At 45.6% G+C, this 18,857-nt stretch overlaps 1 protein-coding gene across 2 annotated transcripts in view; it reads left to right on the top strand.

Moving 5' to 3' along the window:
* LOC139371274 (semaphorin-3F-like) overlaps positions 1-18,857 on the top strand; it is a 90,262-nt gene that overhangs the window by 43,413 nt on the left and 27,992 nt on the right. For both annotated transcript variants that reach the window (XM_071111556.1, XM_071111557.1), the window contains exon 3: positions 16,341-16,501. In XM_071111556.1, coding sequence (XP_070967657.1) covers positions 16,341-16,501 — 161 coding nt within the window. The remainder of the gene's footprint in view (positions 1-16,340; positions 16,502-18,857) is intronic.

Here is an 18,857-nt window from a genome sequence, read left to right as displayed (position 1 = left end):
GTCTCCCGAATGGCCCTCATTCTCTTACTCAGTTGAAGCCCCCTGCCTCTTCTTACTTTCCTTTTGATTCACAGTGTTTTTCTTAGTATTGTTTGATGGTGTATAGAGGGGAGGCAGTTGCTGTATTTGGCACAAATAAAATGGTCAATTGTTCTCTTTTGAATTTTCTTTGTCAAAAGCAGAGGATTCTCCACTCAGTAGAGTGCTAAGTATCTCCTGGTTTACCCTTCCTGCGTTCTGGGATTTTCTGAGAGTTTCCAACCTACAGCATAGCACAAGACCAATGGGAGACCTCCTGATAAATAATATCATTTAGATAGACCACAAATTACTTTGACTAAAGTTAAAAAAAAAACATTATATCCATTAAAGTTTAGTTTTGTGTCCGTTTCGGCTTTGGTTTGGCAGTTTAATTTAAGATGTTATCTATAATTTCAGTAATATCATAATAGTCACTTTTTAATGATATTCATTAGGGTAAATCAAATCAAATCAAATCAAATCAAATTTTATTTGTCACATACACATGGTTAGCAGATGTTAATGCGAGTGTAGCGAAATGCTTGTGCTTCTAGTTCCGACAATGCAGTAATAACAAGTAATCTAACTAACAATTCCAAAACTACTGTCTTGTATACAGTGTAAGGGGATAAAGAATATGTACATAAGGATATATGAATGAGTGATGGTACAGAGCAGCATAGGCAAGATACAGTAGATGGTATCGAGTACAGTATGTACAAATGAGATGAGTATGTAAACAAAGTGGCATAGTTTAAAGTGGCTAGTGATACATGTATTACATAAGGATACAGTCGATGATATAGAGTACAGTATATACGTATTCATATGAGATGAATAATGCAGGGTAAGTAACATTATATAAGGTAGCATTGTTTAAAGTGGCTAGTGATATATTTACATCATTTCCCATCAATTCCCATTATTAAAGTGGCTGGAGTTGAGTCAGTGTCAGTGTGTTGGCAGCAGCCACTCAGTGTTAGTGGTGGCTGTTTAACAGTCTGATGGCCTTGAGATAGAAGCTGTTTTTCAGTCTCTCGGTCCCAGCTTTGATGCACCTGTACTGACCTCGCCTTCTGGATGATAGCGGGGTGAACAGGCAGTGGCTCGGGTGGTTGATGTCCTTGATGATCTTTATGGCCTTCCTGTGACATCGGGTGGTGTAGGTGTCCTGGAGGGCAGGTAGTTTGCCCCCGGTGATGCGTTGTGCAGACCTCACTACCCTCTGGAGAGCCTTACGGTTGAGGGCGGTGCAGTTGCCATACCAGGCGGTGATACAGCCCGCCAGGATGCTCTCGATTGTGCATCTGTAGAAGTTTGTGAGTGCTTTTGGTGACAAGCCGAATTTCTTCAGCCTCCTGAGGTTGAAGAGGCGCTGCTGCGCCTTCTTCACGATGCTGTCTGTGTGAGTGGACCAATTCAGTTTGTCTGTGATGTGTATGCCGAGGAACTTAAAACTTGCTACCCTCTCCACTACTGTTCCATCGATGTGGATAGGGGGGTGTTCCCTCTGCTGTTTCCTGAAGTCCACAATCATCTCCTTAGTTTTGTTGACGTTGAGTGTGAGGTTATTTTCCTGACACCACACTCCGAGGGCCCTCACCTCCTCCCTGTAGGCCGTCTCGTCGTTGTTGGTAATCAAGCCTACCACTGTTGCGTCGTCCGCAAACTTGATGATTGAGTTGGAGGCGTGCGTGGCCACGCAGTCGTGGGTGAACAGGGAGTACAGGAGAGGGCTCAGAACGCACCCTTGTGGGGCCCCAGTGTTGAGGATCAGCGGGGAGGAGATGTTGTTGCCTACCTTCACCACCTGGGGGCGGCCCATCAGGAAGTCCAGTACCCAGTTGCACAGGGCGGGGTCGAGACCCAGGGTCTCGAGCTTGATGACGAGCTTGGAGGGTACTATGGTGTTGAATGCCGAGCTGTAGTCGATGAACAGCATTCTCACATAGGTATTCCTCTTGTCCAGATGGGTTAGGGCAGTGTGCAGTGTGGTTGAGATTGCATCGTCTGTGGACCTATTTGGGCGGTAAGCAAATTGGAGTGGGTCTAGGGTGTCAGGTAGGGTGGAGGTGATATGGTCCTTGACTAGTCTCTCAAAGCACTTCATGATGACGGATGTGAGTGCTACGGGGCGGTAGTCGTTTAGCTCAGTTACCTTAGCTTTCTTGGGAACAGGAACAATGGTGGCCCTCTTGAAGCATGTGGGAACAGCAGACTGGTATAGGGATTGATTGAATATGTCCGTAAACACACCGGCCAGCTGGTCTGCGCATGCTCTGAGGGCGCACCAAGCTGTGGTCCAGCTTGGAAATAAAAATCCCCTCTTCATTGAAGCTCCTGTCCAATTCACACAGAGCTGACTGATTCAGCAGAGATAGGGTTATTGAAGCTCCTGTCCAATTCACACAGAGTTGACTGATTCAGCAGAGATAGGGTTATTGAAGCTCCTGTCCAATTCACACAGAGTTGACTGATTCAGCAGAGATAGGGTTATTGAAGCTCGTGTCCAATTCACACAGAGCTGACTGATTCAGCAGAGATAGGGTTATTGAAGCTCCTGTGCAATTCACACAGAGTTGACTGATTCGGCAGAGATAGGGTTATTGAAGCTCCTGTGCAATTCACACAGAGTTGACTGATTCAGCAGATATAGGGTTATTGAAGCTCCTGTGCAATTCACACAGAGCTGACTGATACAGCAGAGATAGGGTTATTGAAGCTCCTGTGCAATTCACACAGAGTTGACTGATTCAGCAGATATGGGGTTATTGAAACTCCTGTCCAATTCACACAGAGCTGACTGATTCAGCAGAGATAGGGTTATTGAAACACGAGACAATTGCTCTGTAGGTGAAATATGACGACTGATCATTTTTGACTTGTGAAAACAGGATTTTGTCCCTTTAGGATCTGACCATTTTTCAGCCGTATTCACTTCAACGAAATCAATTTAAGTGGCAGAGTTTGATGGTGCCTTTGATATGCAAACCTTATTCCTATGGTGAGGAAGTGTTTGTGAAGACCCCATTAATGAGAGGAGAGATTGAACTCCAGGCTATTTCAACTTAGTTCTGTACATGTTGTTGAGACAAGCCAGTTTGACATAGATACCAATGAACATTTGACTATTTTATATGTTTTGTTCCGAAGGCTTTGCTGCCTCTTTAAATTCCTACCATTAATCATTGGTCTTACTTCTCAATATATGTTGATTACAGAAATTAATTTTGCACAATTGGCGAAGTATGGTTAGGATATTACAAATTGTTGGCTACTGTAGCCTATATAATTTAGTTTTCATACAACGCCTCTCGACTTTCATGGTACCAGACTACGATGTATTCAGGACACCAGAAGGTATGCTCAATATGTCTAGACACATTATGCATATTATTAATGGGTTCACAGGGCATAGTAATTCATAGACACACATAGTGCGCATTGTCTTCCAGTAAGAGGGATCTTACGGCGGGGAGTGTTTTAGAGTGATGGCAGGGGGTCACGACCCTAGGCTCAGTGAAACATGGAGGTCCCTCTTTCTGCCCGTTTGTCTCTGTGTCTGGACTCTGTGTCTCTCTCTCTGATGAACAGAGAACACAGGCTCATTGGGATTATTTTCAGGCGGCCAGTAATGTCACTTTACCCCAGGACAATCCCTGTTTCCTGATTCCTGTCAGGCCGGGGCGAGATAACCCTTACCCTGAGCTAATCCCAGATTAGACTGGAGCATGGCCAGACGTTGCTTACCACTGCTGACCTTCCACCTCTCGGTCTCAGAGTCGATACTGGACTGTGCTCAGCACTGCTGACCAGCACTCATAACACCGGGAGATGGAAAGTGCTATCAAAGCAGGTTGGCCAGAGACACAAGCCATGTCATCTCTCAGAGAAGTAAAAATGCACTGATGTCCTCTTAAGCTATGAGTGCCTAAGCCACAGACACAGGAGTGTGGGTGCAATAATCAGGTTAAATTTGGTTTGAAATCTACTGAGAGAGATACAGGGGAGGAATGCAACTGATTTACAGCAGGCTCTGGTTTAGACACAGTGTCTTGGGGAGGAGGGAGATATGGGGAGGGGACGTGTGGGATATGAGCAGGGTTTAGATTCGTCACTGTTGAGAAGGAGATTGTTCGTAAAACACATGGCCACAGAAAGAGACGTGTTTTTGCAGATGTGTGTGATTAGATGAAGCATCCCTAGAGATGATCTCCTTCCCTCTCCTTCTCTTTCTCCTTCCCTTTCCTTCTCTTTCTCCTTCTCATTCTCCTTCTCTTTCTCCTTCCCTCTCCTTCTCTTTCTCCTTCCCTTTCCTTCTCTTTCTCCTTCTCATTCTCCTTCTCTTTCTCCTTCCCTCTCCTTCTCTTTCTCCTTCCCTTTCCTTCTCTTTCTCCTTCTCATTCTCCTTCTCTTTCTCCTTCCCTCTCCTTCTCTTTCTCCTTCCCTCTCCTTCTCTTTCTCCTTCTCATTCTCCTTCTCTTTCTCCTTCCCTTTCCTTCTCTTTCTCCTTCTCATTCTCCTTCTCTTTCTCCTTCCCTCTCCTTCTCTTTCTCCTTCCCTCTCCTTCTCTTTCTCCTTCCCTCTCATTCTCTTTCTCCTTCTCTTTCTCCTTCCCTCTCCTTCTCTTTCTCCTTCACTTTCTCCTTCCCTCTCCTTCTCTTTCTCCTTCCCTCTCCTTCTCTTTCTCCTTCCCTCTCATTCTCTTTCTCCTTATCTTTCTCCTTCCCTCTCCTTCTCTTTCTCCTTCACTTTCTCCTTCCCTTTCCTACTCTTTTTTTTCTTTCTCTTTTTTCTTTACAAAGGGGTGGATCAGCTTAATATTGCAGAAAGAATATTGGTTCCATCAATGTAATTGTCTGCATCATTTCCAATCCCCCATATAGTTTTTTGGTAAATATACAGTGGGGCAAAAAAGTATTTAGTCAGCCACCAATTGTGCAAGTTCTCCCACTTAAAAAGATTAGAGAGGCCTGTAATTTTCATCATAGGTACACTTCAACTATGACAGACAAAATGAGAAAAGAAAATCCAGAAAATCACATTGTAGGATTTTTTATGAATTTATTTGCAAATTATGGTTATTATGCTCCATATATCCCACTTGGGTCCTGTTTCAGTAATAATGATATCAGACCTTCTTGATGCGTGTCTGATAATCTACCATTTATATAGGAGTGGTTAAAACATGCTAATAATGGTTATTTGAGTATATCACAAAAAGTTTTGTATTCTTCCACTGGTATGCCATCCAGCCCTGGAGTTTTCCCATCCTTAAAGGCCCCAACTGCATCAAGCAGTTCCTCCTCAGTCATTTGGCCTTCACATGAGTCTTTCTGTACAGATGTTAATTTTACAATATTAATAGGAAAAAAATCCATACAATTAGTTTCAGTTAGTGGAGATGGAGGAGCCTGAAATGAAAACATTAGCCTCTCCTACAAAATGAAACAATGAAAGAGGACAGACTCTCTTCTTCACAGTATGAGGAACAAATCCCACAGAGATCCCTCATCTCCTCTCCTCCATGTTGTTAGCCTGATACTGAAGTATGGCACATCTTTCTGCAACATTTAGGATGATGATTCCATTCCCAACCTCCCAGACCCAGACATGCCTCCCTATACACACCCTCCCAGACCCAGACATGTCTCCCCATACACACCCTCCCAGACCCAGACATGCCTTCCCCATACACACCCTCCCAGACCCAGACATGTCTCCCCATTCACACCCTCCCAGACCCAGACATGCCTCCCCCATACACACCCTCCCAAACCCAGACACGTCTCCCCCATACCCTCCCAGACCCAGTCATGCCTCCCCATACACACCCTCTCAGACCCAGTCTTGCCTCCCCATTCACACCCTCCCAGACCCAGACGTGCCTCCCCCATACACACCCTCCCAGACCCAAACATGTCTCCCCCATACACACCCTCCCAGATCCTGTCATGCCTCCCTCATATACACCTTCCCAGAACCAGACATGCCCCCCCTATACACACCCTCCCAAACCCAGACACGTCACCTCTATACCCTCCCAGACCCAGTCATGCCTCCCCATACACACCCTCCCAGACCCAGTCTTGCCTCCCCCATTCACACCCTCCCAGACCCAGACATTCCTCCCCCATACACACCCTCCCAGACCCAGACATGCCTCCCCATACACACCCTTCCAGACCCAGACATGCCTCCCCATCTACGCCCTGCCAGACCCAGACATGTCTCCCCCATACACACCCTCCCAGACCCAGGCATGCCTCCCTCATGCACACCTTCCCAGAACCAGACATGCCTCCCCCATACACACCCTCCCAGACCCAGGCATGTCTCCCCATTCACACCCTCCCAGACCCAGACATGCGTCCCCCATACACACCCTCCCAGACCCAGACATGCCTCCCCATACACACCCTGCCAGAACCAGACATGTCTCCCCCAGCCAGCCTGTCTCCTCTCTCCCCTAGCCTGTCGAAGAGGAGAGGGCTTAGGTGACAGGAGCCAGAGGCCCCCAGTGATAAGGGCCATCTCTCCGCATGAGAGCCCATCAGAGCTGACAGTGTATACAAATTGATACCATTAGCAAAGAGTGGGCGAGAGGGGGTGGAGGTGGGGAAGCCATTAATTGGTTCTAATTATAGAGCGGGTGGGCCCCGGGATCGGGGGTGGGGGGTAGAGGAGTGATAACAAGCTGGCGATGGTGGTAAATCAGAGGCAGTGGGTGACATGGGCATCACAGCACATGAGCCTCTACATTCTGTGGGGTCAGACCTGTACACTAATGATCTTCATCGAGTAACACATGTGCATGCATCTGACAAACACGCTCACACACACACACACACACGCACGCACGCACGCACACACACACACACACACACACACACACACACACACACACACACACACACACACACACACACCATGGTTTGAGACATTCTTGAGCAGTGCTGGGACACACCTATTTCATAAAAAGGGAGCTTACCGCAATGGACTATCAACAGCATGTCGTGAATACCTGGGCAGGTATGCTTTATTGTGAGCCAGCAGATGGGGTGGACTGGATGGGGTGGGCTGATAGTAGGTAACTTTTGAAGTTGCAAAATCCAAGACTCCTGATTATTTGCTTATAGGGGTCTCTTTTTCTAGCATGTCTTTCTTGCTGAATATACAGGTATGTTTCCTGCAAGATACGCTATAAAGGAAGACGAGCATTGCTATCCATGTAGGCTACTACAGTAATAATATTTTAAGCTTGGAAGATGAAATCACAAAGTTTATGATAGTGGCTGTACGTGTAAGAGGTAGCAGTCTGGTAACATACACAGCACAGGGTACAGGCATGCTGTCAAGTCTCTATTTGTTAGCCCCCCCCCCTCTCGGCATCAAGGCGTTGGGCTGTCTCTGCACTAAGACATGTAGGGAAGCATAACCACTCCACTGAGAGATAAATATGCCAGGTTACCACCTCCCCTCCATGGGGCGCATAGGCATCTCTAAGGAAGTCTGATCATATCTCCTCATTATAATCGTGAAGCCGTGCTCTTGTATTTCTCTTATCTGGTGATTCATATTTGCTATCTGATCTGACACCGCCAGCCCCTCTGACCCTGTCCATTTTTCTTTACCTCTCAGTGTTGTTCTAGAAGCACTAGGTAAGTAAGCAGCAGGTGCTGTTTTTCCATGCTCCATGCCCTCATCATTTATTTTCATTAAATGCAGCTGCACAGCTACTCGTACACACTGTACAGGACCAACCTCCAGCAATCACACAGGCATTCTTTTAACATTGTGTCACCTCTCCTCGGGCTTTGATGCGTGCAGCCAACGCAAATCCAAACAACTCCTGTTAATCTTTGACATGAAGACAAATCGTGTTGAAAGGAGCTGTTGAAGGTAAATCAAAGAGGACGCTAGCTGTAGGACGCTGGTCGCTCCGGGCTGCTGTGTGCAAGCTGGGACTGAAGGGATGTCAGTGGTGGTGTCAGACATAACCTTGTACCAGTGTGCTGGAGATCCACACCAGTGGAGCAGCTAGCTCTAATACAGGGGACCGTATATAACGAGGACCCTACTGCTGTGAAGGGGCAGTGGGGACACATCCAGTTCATGTCACCTGTCATACTGCTCAGTTACAGTCACACCATCTGGCCCTTTATCTTCCCACCACAGGAAGTCACCGTTGTGAAAGCTGTGTCAGATTTTCAGAGCCGAGAAATAACAACCTGTCTAAGACATGCAGGTATCTGGAGAGTGGCCATATCTGTGGAAATATACCGGATTCCCCACCGTTATGGTTATGGTGGCAACACACCCTGCTAGGACCAGGTTGCATACAGTACTCAGAGAGCCCTCTCAGAGTAACTTTGTGGTGTCTTTCAGAGTGTTTACTGTGCAGTGTGCACATGTGCTTTTGCTGCTTTGTCCTGACACTAATTGCGAGTGTCACGCCCTGACCTTAGATATCTCTGTTTTCTATATATTTTGCTTAGGTCAGGGTGTGACTAAAGTGGGTACTCTAGTATTTTGTATGCCTAGGGTTTTCGTATGTCTAGGATTTTTGTAGGTCTAGGGGTTTTTGTATATCTATGTTGGCCTGTTATGGTTCCCAATCAGTTATGGTTCCCAAACAGCTGTTTATCGTTGTCTCTGATTGGGGATCATATTTAGGCAGGCCTTTCTGGTGTGGGATCTTGTCTATGTGTAGTTGCCTGTCAGCACTATATTGTATAGCTTCACGGTTAGTTTGTTATTTTGTTAGTTTGTTCGGTGTTCATTCTTTTTTTTTTTTTACCCCTTTTTCTCCCCAATTTCGTGGTATCCAATTGTTGTAGTAGCTACTATCTTGTCTCATCGCTACAACTCCCGTACGGGCTCGGGAGAGACGAAGGTTGAAAGTCGTGCGTCCTCCGATACACAACCCAACCAAGCCGCACTGCTTCTTAACACAGCGCACATCCAACCCGGAAGCCAGCCGCACCAATGCGCCGGAGGAAACACCGTGCACCTGGCCACCTTGGTTAGCGCACACTGCGCCCGGCCCGCCACAGGAGTCGCTGGTGCGCGATGAGACAAGGACACCCCTACCAACCAAGCCCTCCCTAACCCGGGCGACGCTAGGCCAATTGTGCGTCTCCCCACGGACCTCCCGGTCGCGGCCGGTTACAACAGAGCCTGGGCGCGAACCCAGACTCTGATGGCACAGCTGGCGCTGCAGTACAGCGCCCTTAACCACTGCGCCACCCGGGAGGCCCCGGTGTTCATTCTTTTAATAAAGAGAATGTACTCATACCACGCTGCGCCTTGGTCTCCTTCATACGACGAGCGTGACAATTCATTCAAGCCCAACCGCTAAATATCACACTGCATTTCTAAAGTTAAACACAAGCTGGGCCACTGACAGCTGATTAGCTCTTCTGGAAAAACTCTGATTAGATACAAAGCTTCTCTCACATTATTTTAGTATCTATAGTGATTAGATACATCTATCACTAGATGATAAATCAACCAAAACACTGGAGGCAGCATTTTCTCATATGTGTCCGCAAACTAGTTGAAGCATGTTTACAGTAGTACCATGGAGGAGAACAAGACGAGGACAGAATGACAGTGAATAATTGTAGCTCTGATCTCCAGATAGTAGAGCCTGAGCTCTGAGCCCATCCCCAGGTCCATCATACCGCTGGCAGGTCTAACCAACCAATGAAATTGAATCTGCCTAAGAACAAATGAGCCTTTCTTACTGTATACAGGGCTACAGGCAGAAGACACTTCCTAAATATGGCAGGTAGAAAAGAGTAACACGGGCGTTAATGAGAAGGTCTGATTTAGACTTCCATAAGGTATTGGATGATGGGCAAAGCTTTTAAACCTGTGGCACCGTTGCCTGGTGGACACATTACTGCACCTCGTAAAAAGGGGATGGAGCTGCCAACATCATTCTGTCCTCCTATTGGTGATAGGTTTTTCCTTAGGTCCTAAATCTATAGGGTTTGAGATCCCATCACTGGAACGGAGTGGGCGTAGGGAAGGAATGCTGACCACTTTGACATTTTTCTTCACTACGTTGACAGCTTTCAAATGATTCTGGGTTTCTGACATGCACCTCCTTTCATGTGGGTGAGCATGCCATTTCTCCCAGCCCCTCTTAAACACTGCCATTATCACTCCTGCCACTCCAGTGTGCGTGAAGTCACATACCTAGCTTTGCCTCGCTCCGAGGGGCTCTGGCTGTAATCGTAGGCTACAGGCTCTTTGTGATCACCCATAACAAGCTCACAGAATATTTGTCTCTATACTTTATTGCATAGCCATAAAGCATTGGTATGTGTCAGTTTATCCAAACTGCATTGTTTGCTTTGCAATAAATACGCCCCAATCAATGTAACAGGATAAACTGATGGCGCTGCTTGTATTCTTGTCTTCACTATAACTCTAATGATGAAAAAATTATAAAAGAGAAACCACAGACAAAATCTAGTTAGCTCAGGTGGTTTAGAGCCAAACCTCTTTGCAATTTCCGCCACAGTCTCAAATAGACAAATTTAATGTAACTATTCAGCCCCTCAACCCATGACCCCTCCACCCTCCTCTTCTTCCAGGCCCCGCAGAGACACAGGCAGGATTCATGCAGTAACATGCTATGCTCCATCTTTCTTTGGCAGAGCCCACACTTTTAATGTACCCAGTTTCAAACCAGAGAAATATGTAGCTGGGTGGAACACCCACATCAGGCTGATGTAGCTAATGTGAGCTGCACAGTCAGGTGCCTGGAGTATTCTTTCCCCCCTGTGTTATGTTTAAACATACAAATGTTTTCCATTATTCAGTCATTCACCTTATTCGACTTGTAGATTCGCCAGGAGAGTTAATATGGGTTGAGCCGGGTACGCTTAAATCATGCAGTAATCTTTCCCTAATGAGAGGAAGTGCTCATGTTTCTGAGCCGGCCACAAAACATGATTCATTAATACAGTCTACAATACAAATCTACAAAATCCTTCTTCCTTTAGTTATTTCATACTACAGTGGATTGTGCATTATTTTATATAAGACAGCATTAACCTATGTTAATAATTTTTGCATTGAAATATAGATGTGCAGTATACCCAGGGGATATCAAGAATATACACCCTTGAACTCAACATTATCATGCTCAAACATACATTTTCAAAGTAAACTGGACCCATGGGCAATTCATTGAAGAAGGGGAGATATGTTGTAACATGCGTGCCTGCAGCCATGGGAGATCATCGTCAGTTGCCAAGTATTCTCTCAGGAGGTGGAATGGATGGCCCTGTTTGACTGTCAGGCTTCTGAGATTTGCCTTTGATTTGTGCCTTCCTCCCCTAGCCAGCAGAAACACGGCTCTGCTGGCTCTCTGGCGGTTTTCACTAAATACCACAGCCACAAAGTCGAAATTGGCTAAATAAAATAGCTTTTTGGTCTTAATTTAACGTCAGGGTTAGGCATACGTTTAGCAGTGTGGTTAAGGTGGGATTTGGAGCATCTGCCAGAGAATATGCCATTAAGAAACAGTGGGTTTGGGCGTCTTCTTACATGACTCCAAGCCACATCCACTAACATTTTATGCTAATAGAATGGAATGTTCAGTAATAGGAAGTGGCACGGGCTCTGTAAGCCAGCACTAGCTAGAGATATCCGGACGGAGTATGGAGAGGATTGTCCATGCTCAGTAGACTGGAGAGAATGGACAGGACCGCCACCAAAGACTTTACTGAGAGTTCTGAGCTCAAGCGACAGAGGTTTCACCTACCACTCTGCACACCATTACTCATGGCAATATTGTCTGTTTGCACTCGTTGCGTGCATGTGTGTGTTTGAGTGATCAGGAGTACATGGATCAGCTTCTCTCAGTGGCAATCGGCAGTCTCACTTTTCCCACTAATAGAGGCATTGCCATTCCACGGGGGGGAATTGTTCTGCTCCCTCTGTGTCCTACAGACCCCCCAGAGTCAGCTACACCTAGTAATGGACTCCTTTAAGAGTTGATCTTGCTCTAATAGACTGAACCAGGTCTCCAAATCTCCAGGCTAAGTCTATGTGGTGAGAATGCTGTCATGCCCTAATGCAGCTGGCAAACAGCACTCAGAGTTCCTCCTGGGAGGCCCATTATGTAGTAAAGCTCCCCGGCTTGGTCTGCACAGAGGCCTAGTTCCAGCTGCTTCACTCCCTCTGCTGTCAGAGATCATGCACCTGTCCTGTATTATAGAGAGAACTTGCACAAGCATGTCTTGTAATAGGCCTGACATTGGCTATAGATAGAAGCAGATCTTTAAGAAACTGTGGCATGAAGCACCCTGTTCACTACAAGCCTGATCAAAACTCATTCTCCTCCTTCTTGCCAAATGGTATGACATCTAATGAAGTAGCCCAGTCAAAAACCTCCATCCATCTTGATCATGCACGCAGCACATTTTCCCCTCTGTCTTAGTGTGCCTTAGCTTTCTGATGGTGGCTCTGTGTTTGCCCATTCCTTTTGCAGGCCTTCTGGGTTTGTTTCCACAGATGGCTTGACCTCTGAGGCAGTGTGGCGGAGCCTGCCGCCATTATGAGCCCTGGATCAACATTTAATATGAGCACACTCCCCGGTGCCTCTGTCTGTCTGAGCAGAGGGCCGAGCAGGGGAGGGGAGAGGAGGAGAGAGGAGCGGAGGGGATGGGAGAGGAGAGGAGAGAGGAGTGTAGGGGATGGGAGGGGAGAGGAGGAGAGAGGAGTGGAGGGGAGAAGAGGAGAGTGGAGCGGAGGGGATGAGAGGGGAGAGGAGCGGAGGGGATGGGAGGGGAGGGGAGAGGAAGAGAGAGGAGCGGAGTGGATGTGAGAGGAGAGGAGGGGAGAGGAGCGGAGGGGATGGGAGAGGAGAGGAGGGGAGAAGGGGAGAGAGGATGGGATGGGAGAGGAAGGGGAGAGGAGAGGAGAGGAGAGGAGAGGAGAGGAGAGGAGAGGAGAGGAGAGGAGAGGAGAGGAGAGGAGAGGAGAGGAGAGGAGAGGAGAGGAGAGGAGGAGAGGAAATAGTAGAGGGGGTTGAAGGGAGGAGAGGATGGGATTGGAGAGGAGAGGATGAGAGGAGAGGAGAGGAAGGGAGAGGATGAACGGGGAGGGGAGAGGGGGATAATGTACAGTGGCTGGTGTGCTTTTCCTTCCAGATTTCCTCCTCTTTTTTTCTCTTGTTTTACCCTCGACGAGACACCAGGAAGTTCCATGGCACGTTGGGTTTACAATGAGCTCAATGCCAAACACCCAGGAGAAAGGCCTCTAACACGGGTATAGAAACAGTAGATTCCTCCTCTTAGTAACGCTTCAATTCAGTGCTACAGGAGGAGCATTAGGGGAGACTAAAGAGAAAGCTCTCTGATCCATTCTTTAACCAGAACAGATGAGAACTGATGGAATAGGATTTTCTACACAGCCTGGAAAATGTTCTGTATTTGTTTAGATAACTATTTTTCACTGACAAAGGAGCAGTGTTATTATATAAATATGCATATCTAATGCATAACAGTATACTAAAGTGTTATAGATATTTAATGTGTTATGTTATAGTTTTGGTGAAGAAAAAAAACACATGGCAACTAGCTATAGATGTTTTAAATGGGTCATATGTTTGGTGTGGTAGTGTTTGTTGCCACCCTTTGGTGTACATTATCACTCCATTATTCATACATTATCAGGTGATTATGCTTTTGGATTACATATGTTTTGGAGCTGGATATGGAGTGTTCTATAGGGTATATTGTTGCTCTGTAGCTCTCTGAGTCCCTCCTCACCTAACAGATGGTCACATCCAGCTAGCCTCTGAAAACCAACATACGTTGAGTTGTTGCCGACAGGCTGGTTCAGAAAGGGCTTGAACTGCCCTGGAATGTGTCTGTGTTAAACGTCCTGTTCAGTAGCACATCACCAGTGATATAAAGTGCCGTGAAAAAGTATTTGCCCCCTTTCTGACTTTCTAAAATTATTTGCATATTTTTGGTCCTGAATAATATCAGATCTTCAACCAAAACCTAATACTAGATAAAGGGAACCTGAGTTCACAAATGATGAAAAAGATGGATACTTATTTTATTTATTTATTTAACAAAGTTATGTAACACCCAGTTCCATAAAGGCCTGATTGGTGGAATGCTGCCAAAATGGTTGTCCTTCAGGCAGGTTCTCCCATCTCCACAGAGGAACTCTGGAGCGCTGTCAGAGTGACAGATTGCTCAGTTTGTCCGGGCGGCCAGCTCTAGGAAGAGTCTTGAAGGTTCCAAACGTCTTCCATTTAAGAGTGATGGAGGCCACTGTGTTCCTGGGGACCTTCAATGCTGCAGACATTTTTTGGTACCCTTCCCCAGATCTGTGCATCGTCACAATCCTGTCTCGGAGCTCTACTGACAATTCCCTCGACCTCATGGCTTGGTTTTTGCTCTGACCTTCACTGTCAACTGTGGGACCTTTATATAGACAGGTGTGTGCCTTTCCAAATCATCTCCAGTCAATTGAATTTACCACAGGTAGACTCCAATCAAGTTGTAGAAACATCTCAATTTTGAGTATCATAGCAAAGGGTCTGAATGCTTATAGAAATAAGGTGTTTCTGTTAGTTTTTTAAACTATTTTTTCGCTTTGTCATTATGGGGTATTATGTGTAGATTGCTGAGAAAAAAAGAATAGTTAATCCATTTTAGAATAAGGCTGTAATGTGTAAAAAGTCAAAATGTCTGAATATTTTCCAAAGGCACTGTAGGTCCCCGACAGCTGTCAATCACACATATGACCTATAAACAGACGCTTGCCTGACACACGTATTAAATTAAACTGTATAAATATAGCAAATCTAATGCTATTAATCATTGATTATTGACGTAACCCAGAGTTATATTTAGATCCTGTATGAAAGACTGGTAATATCAGATTCAGTGGTGAGTATGTTAAGAAATGTCTGTGGATAGAGTTTATTTTAAGGTCCTGTGGTTTGATGGGGGACATGGGCATGACTCCCGCCTTGTCTTGGTATTCAGACAACTTCCTGAGAGACAGTCAGACAGTTACATAGGAATGTAGTTTTCACTATGTTCAACAGAGGGACTTGAATGTAAACCAGCACTTGCCTGCTTTGGCTTTAGACAGGCATACCAGAGTAGAGTTACTGGTTTTGAAACAGGTCCTGCATAAACATGGATATTAATAAACTGCTTTTTACACTTTTGAAATAGCAGATATATTTGATGTATTTTTACTATGCTGTGTTGTTTTCACTTTGAAGCTGTGATACACCAGGACAATTTTGTTTGACATAAGTTGACGTAACAATATTAATAATAATTATTATTATTATCATTTTTAGGTGGCTGCTCATATTTGTCCTATTTCACACAGGTATAAGTGTGTATTAATATGAATGTGCGAATTTGAAATGTGTTTTTTGCATATCCCACTCTCCCTATGACACCCTCAGAGAGTGGGGACATGGCCAAACATCTTCCTCTGATTATGTGCAGGCACACCTTAGACTTTAATTAGACCTACATGCTTCCTGTACTGTTTTTTATCTCCACAATTGAACCACTAAAAGTAACATACAGTACATGTGGTATCGTAGAGCTGTTGTTTGTTGGTGGTCTCCTGAAATGTTTAAGTAGAATAAAGGTAAAAATTTAACAGGATCTTCCAGCTTATTTAGTGAAACCTCAATGTTTGTCAAGCAGCAGTATATTAGTACCATCCTGCTAAGCCCTACCCTGTAGGGTCCCACAGAGTGTTTGTGTTTGGTGGAGGACCCAAGCAGTGGAGGGACGGCGGGCCTCTCAAACAGTACTGCCCTGTCTGTACATGGCTGCTGAACCGTAGAGAACAAATCAAACAAACACTCCAGTCTCACATGGAAGGTTCTGTAGGAAGCGTCCTGTTTCTGTTTCCTTGGGAATGTCTGTTAAATGCATTCTTCATTTCGTCAGAGCTCAGACCTTCAGATGACCAGAGAAATGCATCCTTGGCGGATGTCCATGGCAGTATTTGACAGAGATGTGGAAGAAAGACAATAATAATTATACTTTTCTTAGAAGGAACATCTCTTAGACAGTGTTAAGATGTCAACAACACAATGAGACCCTCTCTAGCACTTGTCACTGATCTGCTGTGTTTGGTTTCAACAGTATTAGTTGAAACCATCATATGAACCACACATCGGTATGCCTAACAGGGTGGTTTGTGAAATGTGTCAGTTGAGCGTGTGTGTTACTGTGTTTGTGTACAGCAATTTTATGTCCCAAAATGATACATTGCTCTCTTGTTCCCCCCTATCTCTGCAGAGCTGAGGTCCACTGGCACTGCCCAGCACTTTGCCTACCTGCTGAACACGTCTGACTATCGTATCCTGCGTATGGACGAGGACCACGACCGCATGTACGTGGGCAGCAAGGACCACATCCTGTCCCTGGACCTGCATGACATCAACAAGGAGCCGCTCATTGTAAGACCTTACAGTCACTAACGCTTCACCTCTTCACCTTCCCTTACCTCCTGTCACCCCATCCTTCTCCCAAATCCAGTCAGCTGATGTTCTGAAAGAGCTGCAAAATCTGGGCCCCTACAAATCAGCCGGGCTAGACAATCTGGACCCTTTCTTTCTAAAACTATCTGCCGAAATTGTTGCCACCCCTATTACTAGCCTGTTCAACCTCTCTTTCGTGTCGTCTGAGATTCCCAAAGATTGGAAAGCAGCTGCGGTCATCTCTCTCTTCAAAGGGGGGGACACTCTTGACCCAAACTGCTACAGACTACCCTGCCTTTCTAAGGTCTTCGAAAGCCAAGTCAACAAACAGATTACCGACCATTTCGAATCTCACCATACCTTCTCTGCTATGCAATCTGGTTTCAGAGCTGGTCATGGGTGCACTTCAGCCATGCTCAAGGGCCTAAACGATATCTTAACCATCATCGATAAGAAACATTACTGTGTAGCCGTATTCATTGATCTGGCCAAGGCTTTCGACTCTGTCAATCACCACATCCTCATCGGCAGACTCGACAGCCTTGGTTTCTCAAATGATTGCCTCGCCTGGTTCACCAACTACTTCTCTGATAGAGTTCAGTGTGTCAAATCGGAGGGTCTGCTGTCCGGACCTCTGGCAGTCTCTATAGGGGTGCCACATGGTTCAATTCTTGGACCGACTCTCTTCTCTGTATACATCAATGATGTCGCTCTTGCTGCTGGTGAGTCTCTGATCAACCTCTACCCAGACGACACCATTCTGTATGCTTCTGGCCCTTCTTTGGACACTGTGTTAACAACCCTCCAGGCAAGCTTCAATGTCATACAACTCTCCTTCCGTGGCCTCCAATTGCTCTTAAATACAAGTAAAACTAAATGCATGCTCTTCAACAGATCGCTGCCTGCACCTAAAACTATCTGCCTGTCCAACATCACTACTCTGGACGGCTCTGACTTAGAATACGTGGACAACTACAAATACCTAGGTGTCTGGTTAGACTGTAAACTATCCTTCCAGACCCACATCAAACATCTCCAGTCCAAAGTTAAATCTAGAATTGGCTTCCTATTTCGCAGCAAAGCATCCTTCACTCATGTTGCCAAACATACCCTTGTAAAACTGACCATCCTACCAATCCTTGACTTCGGCGATGTCATTTACAAAATAACCTCTAATACCCTACTCAACAAATTGGATGCAGTCTATCACAGTGCCATCCGTTTTATCATCAAAGCCCCATATACTACCCACCGCTCTCGTTGGCTGGCCCTCGCTTCATACTCGTCGCCAAACCCACTGGCTCCAGGTCATCTACTAGGCAAAGTCTCCCCTTATCTCAGCTCGCTGGTCACCATAGCATCACCCACCTGTAGCACGCGCTCCAGCAGGTATATCTCTCTGGTCACCCACAAAACCAATTATTTCTTTGGCCGCCTCTCCTTCCAGTTCTCTGCTGCCAATGACTGGAACGAACTACAAAAATCTCTGAAACTGGAAACACTTATCTCCCTCACTAGCTTTAAGCACCAGCTGTCAGAGCAGCTCACAGATTACTGCACCTGTACATAGCCCACCTATAATTTAGCCCAAACAACTACCTCTTTCCCTACTGTATTTATTTTATTTTATTTATTTATTTATTTTTCTCCTTTGCACCCCATTATTTTTATTTCTACTTTGCACATTCTTCCACTGCAAATCTACCATTCCAGTGTTTTACTTGCTATATTGTATTTACTTTGCCACCATTTCCTTTTTTTTGCCTTTACCTCACTTATCTCACCTCATTTGCTCACATCGTATATAGACTTGTTTCTACTGTATTATTGACTGTATGTTTGTTTTACTCCATGTGTAACTCTGTGTCGTTGTATGTGTCGAACTGCTTTGCTTTATCTTGGCCAGGTCGCAATTGTAAATGAGAACTTGTTCTCAACTTGCCTACCTGGTTAAATAAAGGTAAAATAAAAAAATAAAAAAATCTCCTCCCTTCCCTCACCTGTCCTCTCCAGGGCTCTATAAGCCCGGGTGAGGCTAACCATTTACCTCAGCTCTCAGAAACGGCCCCGAGGGTCATATGTTCCGTTCCGCTGCCCTGCGTTGGATGTTTTGATTAGCTCACCTCCAGTTTGTATTTGACTGTACCATTTTCTGGAGATGAGGGTTGTAAAACTACAAAAACATGTCTAGATATGACCATTCCTAGTCGGCTAATATTACCGTGGGTGGATATCCCTGTGGCAGGTTTTGCCCCACAGCTATAAAGTCCAGTGATGTTGAACGTGTTGTGCGATGGGTTGGGTTATTGCTATAAAATGACCTCTGTTTTCCCCC

Source organism: Oncorhynchus clarkii, chromosome 17, assembly GCF_045791955.1.
Source record: "Oncorhynchus clarkii lewisi isolate Uvic-CL-2024 chromosome 17, UVic_Ocla_1.0, whole genome shotgun sequence".
In the NCBI taxonomy this organism is placed as follows: Eukaryota; Metazoa; Chordata; class Actinopteri; order Salmoniformes; family Salmonidae; genus Oncorhynchus; species Oncorhynchus clarkii.
This window is presented reverse-complemented; position numbering and strand designations above follow the sequence as displayed.